At 49.8% G+C, this 6,526-nt stretch overlaps 1 protein-coding gene across 1 annotated transcript; it reads right to left on the reverse strand.

The window, feature by feature from the left end:
• Positions 1-205: 205 nt before the first annotated feature.
• PABPN1 (poly(A) binding protein, nuclear 1) lies at positions 206-6,025 on the reverse strand. Its single transcript, XM_012649385.1, has 7 exons — positions 4,887-6,025; positions 4,411-4,525; positions 3,632-3,699; positions 3,228-3,334; positions 2,289-2,376; positions 2,049-2,200; positions 206-1,140 (listed from the first exon to the last, which is right to left on the reverse strand). Exons 1-7 carry the CDS (start codon positions 5,235-5,237, stop codon positions 1,101-1,103), a joined length of 921 nt encoding a protein of 306 aa, XP_012504839.1. The 5' UTR covers positions 5,238-6,025; the 3' UTR covers positions 206-1,100.
• Between the last annotated feature and the right edge of the window lie 501 nt (positions 6,026-6,526).

The raw sequence follows: 6,526 nt of genomic DNA on the forward strand, positions 1-6,526 counted from the left end.
AATGTCGATCAGGGTTACACGCTATCCAGAAAAACCCAGCATCCCCAACTAAACACATAATGTTCCTGTTCGTTGTAATTTAACTCCTACTCTTTAATTCACAAGTGAGAACTTCCCCTCCACAACAGCAATATTTCTACAAAGTAGAATTAACAGCCATCTTCAATCTAAGAGAGAATAGGAAGATAAATAATCCTTACACCCAAAAGGCCAAACAATTTTTATTTTTTCAAAAACAACTTTATTCATGACACATATTAAAAAAAAATTCCCTCCCCCTGGAAATGAGCTAAAAAAATAAACAAAATCCACCTCCCACCTCCCTGTTCCCACTTCCTCCCATTCCCTCCAAATAAAAGGGAAAAAAAAAAGCAAAGGAAAAAAAACAAAACAAAAAACTGAAAAACAAAAACACCCCAAAACCCCCCAAAAGAAGGTAGTGCATTTCCCCAAGGGGAAGGGGAATTTACACTGGAGCCGCTGGGAGCGGAACGAAGATCTTCCGGCTACAGAAACCTGCAAAGAAAGACACTCAAAACAGAAAAAGAAACACAAAAGGAAACAAAATAGATCACCAGGCAATCTGGAGGGGCAGGGAGCCGGAAAAGAGGGGTGGGGTGGGTGGTAGACCTGGCAGGACAGAAGCAGGCAGGAGGGGACTGTGAAAGACGGGGAGAAGACGGAGGGAACGTAACAAGCAGAACAGTTTGGTGTCCTTCCAGAGCCCTGGGTAAAAAAAAAAGCCCTCCTACCACTCATGCCCACCTACCCTTGAGCAACCCCCAAGGGGGTGAAGTGGGGCAGGGAAACATGGGAAGCAGCTTGCGCAGTTGAGACGTGTCCATGGCGAATCCCCAGAGTGAATAAGCAGCCCCCTGCCCCACTCCCTGGGCTGGGCCTTCCCTTACTCCCCAAAGCAGGTCCCTCCTCAGCAGTTAGTTATGGGATTCTCCCCCCTTCCACAGTATATCTTTTTTTTTTTTTTAAATATTTTTTTTTCCATCAAGGTCATCTTCTGTTTTTCTTTTTTTTTTTTTAATTCTTTTTTTTTTCCTTCTTTCCTCTTTTTTTCCTCTCTCTCCTCCTAATACACACTTTTTTTAGTAAGGGGAATACCATGATGTCGCTCTAGCCCGGCCCCTGGAAGAAAGAAGGAGAGTTAGGTGTTAACATGATCACTAGACAGTTCAGTACAAGACCCTCCCCGTGGGCCCTTGCCCCAGTTACTGTGAAGGGAAGGGGGGAAAAGAAGTTTTCAAGTGCCCTAAAACTGACCCCACAATCCCAGAAATAGCAACACACCCAGTGAATTTGAGGGTGGGGAGTGTTTAACAGAACACTTTACCAAACAGTGGCAATAAAGTGCATCTGAGACACAGGGGCAAGAGAAAGGACCGCCGTTTGTCCAGTTTTCAGTTCTCCACAGCTCTTAAACCCTAGGCCCTCACCAATAGATCCTCCCTAACTCCTGGGAGCAGACAGGTAGATCTTATGAAAAGCCAAGGTTTACATGTCTAACCTGTCTACTTAAATGTAAAGAGAAAGTAAAGCAAAGCAAAAACATGAGTACCACACTAGGCCCAGTGAGACAGTTAACCTTGCAAGACTGGCACAAATAAAGAGTAAATATCTCAAAATCCTCCCACATAGCTGTTGGGGAGGTTCAAACTTCAACCTCTCCCTAACTCAGGGAAAAGTAGCCAATGTCCAAGCGGAGCTTTCACTGCCCCGAGGCCCCATTCTTCCTAGCTTTCAGTGTAAACACCTTCACTGCCACCAACTCCCAATGAAAAAAAAAGGCTGGGGTAGAAAGTATCTTTCAGACTAGATGGAGAGATCCAGCCCTTATCACCAATTCCTGCTCCAGAAAAGATGGTAAGACTGGCCTGGTGGGGCCTGCAACTACCTTCCTCACCCTGCACAGGCAGGAGACCAAGTCCCTGGAGACCAAGGGGAGGGGAAGGGAGGGAGGTTCCTCACATCAGGAGAGAAGGAAGCATACAGGGCTCATGGGAGGCGGGGGAGAGGAGCAGCCCATCTATCCTGACCTGTAGACGCGACCCCGGGGCCTGCTGTTAAAACCACTGTAGAATCGAGAGCGGGAACTGTTGTAGTTGGTAGTCCGGGCACGGTAGCGGGCTCGTGGGAAACCCCGGTCTGTTGTGCTGATGCCTGGTCTGTTGGTTCGTTTTGGGATCACCTGAGAGTAAAGGATGTACAATGGAAAGCCTTAAGAGTCAACCTGGAGAGTTCACATAGAACGAGAACAGCAATGGGCACAGGCTTACCTTGATTTGTCTTCCTCTAAACAGGGACTCATCTAAGGCCAGGGAAGTCCTCACTGACTCTTTGTCTGAGAACTCTATATATGCAAACCTAAAAAGAGTAATTGTCACTTTCTCTCTTTTAAGTTGCAAACAGCTCATAGGTCAAATTCAACTCCCAGGCATGCTTTGGGTACAGTATGTTTACATTTTTTTTTTTTTTTTTGAAACAGAGTCTCACTTTGTTGCCCGGGCTAGAGTGCCATAGCGTCATCCTAGCTCACAGCAACCTCAAACTCCTGGGCTCAAGCGATCCTCCTGCCTCAGCCTCCCGAGTAGCTGGGACTACAAGCATGTGCCACCATGCGCGGCTAATTTTTTCTATGTATTTTTAGTTGTCCGATTAATTTCTTTCTATTTTTAGTAGAGATGGGGTCTCGCTATTGCTCAGGCTGGTTTCGAACTCCTGAGCTCAAACAATCCGCCCGCCTCGGCCTCCCAGAGTGCTAGGATTACAGGCGTGAGCCACCACGCCCGGCCTAGTATGTTTACATTTTTAATTATTTAAAAAAATTTTTTTAAATAAAAGATTAATCGAAATTTCCAGCTACTCTTTGGATTTTAAAAAACGGGACACTTACTTATCTTGTCATACAAGAAAAACATTAACAACAACAAAAAAAAAATAGGGCACACAGGCCCTGCATTTCCATATGGCCTTAACCAGCTGGGACCAAGTAGAAGCAGCCTCGTTCATGATCCCACCCACACCTAGCCTTCATTTTTGTCACCTGTCTGGCCTCTGAAAGCATTTATGTGCAATTCCTAATACATATCAACATTAATGTAATTATCTTAGAAGACAAGGACCACTTGTTTTAACAGCAACTTACTGCTTAATATAAAATATTTATCCATTTTTAAACTGCGATTTAAATGATCTCAACTTACTCCCCTACTTACCCTTTGGGATGGCCACTAAATTTGTCACACAGTATGGTAACACGGTTGACTGAACCACAACCATGAAAGTGAGCTTCCAGCTCTTCTGCTGTTGCACCATAGTCCACCTGACAAGAGAGGAGACATTTTACAGGTACTGGACAAACTCCTGTCTCAACAGGATCCTAGCCTTTGGTTGGGCCATCTATACACACTAAGGCAAATCAAATCTGGTTCTCGAAGGAACTGATTCCTACTCCTTCTAACCCCAGAGCCTTTACTAATCACTCCAGTACCTTTCACCTCTTCCCAACACTCCCTCCACACCCCAAACCACCTATCCTGGAGATACTCCTTTCAAGACGATTAATATTTCCCCAAAGTAAGAACTTGCTCCCAACCCCTACCAAAGCCCTAGCACATACATTGCCAACATAGATGGAACGGGCATCAGCCTCCATTTTCTCTTCAATGGACATGATCACTGGACCAGCTAGGTGGAAAAAAGAAAAAAAAAAAAAAGGCAAAAAACAGTTGTTTTACTTAACCAATATATGCACTTCTGTCACCAACACTATACTATAGGCTCACTAAAGGCAAAGATTTTGGTCTGTTCTGTTCCTTGCTTTACCAATTCCCTAGAATAGTACCTGGTACATAGGTGCCTATTACTAAATACTTGACAAATTAAAGAATAAATACACCCTTAAAAATTACAGAGAAATGTGTAGGAATCTCCCTGCCCCCAAATCAAGTCCCCTACTGAATAGCTTCAGTTGCAACGCCCTGAAGAGTGAATAAAATTAAGTGGGCTGAGACTCGACATTTCTGGATTAAAGGGAAAGCCCCTTGCAGCATTCTTTCTCTTAGGAATCCTAACTAAAAGGTCTCCAACTGAAGGAAAAACTATTAGATTTGAAGGTCAAATGCAAGCTGGCAAGCTCCACAAAGAAGGGCAGAGGTAGACTAAGAACAAAGAGCAACACATATATAACAGGGACAAAGGCAGTCACAAGACTACCACCACCAAAACACAGGTTCTGTCTCACAAAGGTCAGGGGAACACACAATGGACTATGACAGTGGCACCTGCACTGTAACTGCTCAGACAAGCAACTCCAGGGTGCCGAGCATCTATTCCCACATTCTCCGTGTCCGTACAACCCGAGAACCCGGGCTCCGCGTGCAACCGCCAGTTACTCACCATTGCCTGGAGGTGGACTCATATTCATCTGCTTCTCTACCTCGTTCTGTAGCTCTTTTAACTTCTCAGCTTCTTCCTCCATCTCCCTGACCCGAGCTTTGATGGCTTCCAGCTCCTACAATAAGTGGGGAGGGTATGGAGAAGAGCTTACGAGGAACCAACGCAGGGGCTGTGCCCTGCTCTCGGTCGACGCGCGGCACCAGACATGCTCGGCCATTTCCCTCAACCCACGCGAGGGTCGTGATGAAAAAAAAAAGCAAGCCGCCCTCTCTAGAACAACACTAGGCACCCATGAAGCCCGAATCAACAAGGCCGGGCCCCTTGTAGCGATCGCGGACCCGTACACGGCCCGGCCCCAGCCACGTTATTCCCCGCCCAACCCCACCCCCCGCCTGCCTCCCGCTTGCTCGAGCTCCGGGCCTCCCGTGACCCGGCCCGCCGGCCGGCGGCCTTCTCGCTCGCCCTCCTTCCCTCACCGGGTCCTCAATGGCGCCGTCCCCCGGGTCACCCTCGACCAGTCCCGGCTCCTCCTCCTCCTCCTGGCTGCCGGGGGCTCCCGAGCCAGGACCAGGGCCCGGAGCTCCCGGGGGGGCGCGGGGCCGGGGCGGCTCCTCTTCGGGCTCGGGCTCCGGCTCGGGCTCCAGCAGCAGCTCCCCAGGCTCCAGTTCCTCAGACTCCAGGCCGTTCCCGTAGTCCCCTGCGCCCCCCGGGGCCCCCTCCCCGGCCTCCCCACCGGCCCCGGGCACAAGATGGCGCCGCCGCCCCGGCCCGGAGCCCCGACCGCCCGCAGCCCCCGCTGCTGCTGCCGCCGCCGCCGCCGCCGCCATCGCCGCTCAGACTGGGGCCCGCCGCCCGGCGATTGGAGAACTGCGCCGGCCACGCCGAGGATTCATTAGTCAAGCAGCCTGCCCGTCACCATGAGCTAGGACTCCATTGGGGAATATTACTTGGCAATCAAATAAGACCCCACCCCTAAGGCGGGGGTACTGTGCCAAATTCTCAAATCCCGGTAGGGGAAATTTGTCTGTCAATCAACATACGTCCCACCTCCTCCCGAGTCTTTAGGTAACAATAGTGCCACGCTGTGACGACATTCCCGCTTCACCCTGCCTATGGGCGGGCCCGCGAAGCATAGGACGCTCTGTGATTGGCCCCTGGCTAGGCGACTGGAAAGAACCAATCTTCCGTTCGCCTCACCGCAGTGGCCCAGTCGCAGATGCCAATTGGCTGGCGAGTTACGAAGGCTGACACCCCTTTCGTGACAGGTGAACCTTGCCCCAGAACAGACAGCTGGGCTTCAAACTAGGGAAACCCGAGGTCACGTGACTAGTCAGTCTTTAAGGGGCCGCCATCTTGATCCTACTGCTGGCCAACTAGTGAGCAGTTCGAAGGACGAAGGCAGAGGCGGTTTCTGGAAACTGGTCTCCTGACCAGGAAAGCACCAGTAGATGGGATGTTGCAGCAAATGGAGCATTCCAGGAGGGAGTTTACTTTTCATAATCCAGGTTTTTGGCACTATCATCCACCAGCTCTCCCAAAGGAGAAAGCAGGGAGGAATCCTCACTTCAGAGCTACCAGGCACTAGTCCTGTCTGTCCTGTCCTCCTGCACAGGCCCTCCTTACAGGACCTCTGCCCCTACCTACCCAGTTTCAGTCTGTTTATACTCTTGCCTGAACTGTTTGCTACAGACCCCTAAGAGGGTCTCTCAGCTTCCAGCGTCACCCCTCCAGTCTGCACCACTACCAGACTGGCTCCCCTTTGCTGGCCAGGTAAAGTCTCAAGACCCCTTGTGGTGGCCTTAGACTCCCCAGGACCTGGCTACTTCGCAAATGTTTACTTCCATACTCCTCGTTACAGTGGGTATACCGGCACCTAGTCCATGCCTCTACATACAGAGACCACTGCAATCTGCAGCATCACCTCCTGCGAAACCTTCCACTAGCCTCCCCTCCTTTCCCATAACAAGTGGGCCTACCTCACTGTGCTTTGTGCTGTTTTCCTAACTAGGTTTGTGAGCGTCTGCAGATGAGGGGCTGGGATCCTGTTTATATTTGCATCTCCACCTCGTGGAGTAAGTGTCCCATTGGATGTTTGTTGACCAAAAGACGCATAGAT

The sequence above is a fragment of the Propithecus coquereli genome, unplaced genomic scaffold (assembly GCF_000956105.1).
Source record: "Propithecus coquereli isolate 6110/MARCELLA unplaced genomic scaffold, Pcoq_1.0 Scaffold3, whole genome shotgun sequence".
NCBI classification, from domain to species: Eukaryota; Metazoa; Chordata; class Mammalia; order Primates; family Indriidae; genus Propithecus; species Propithecus coquereli.

Bases quoted from the DNA above. Each gene is read 5' to 3' on its own strand.
- PABPN1 (XM_012649385.1), bottom strand. From the start codon at position 5,237: ATGGCGGCGGCGGCGGCGGCGGCAGCAGCAGCGGGGGCTGCGGGCGGT. The intron at 2,377-3,227 runs GTAAGTAGGGGA...TACTCTTTTTAG, and splicing joins TTTAGTGGCCATCCCAAAGG to GTTTGCATATATAGAGTTCT. The intron at 2,201-2,288 runs GTAAGCCTGTGC...CTTTACTCTCAG, and splicing joins TTAGAGGAAGACAAATCAAG to GTGATCCCAAAACGAACCAA.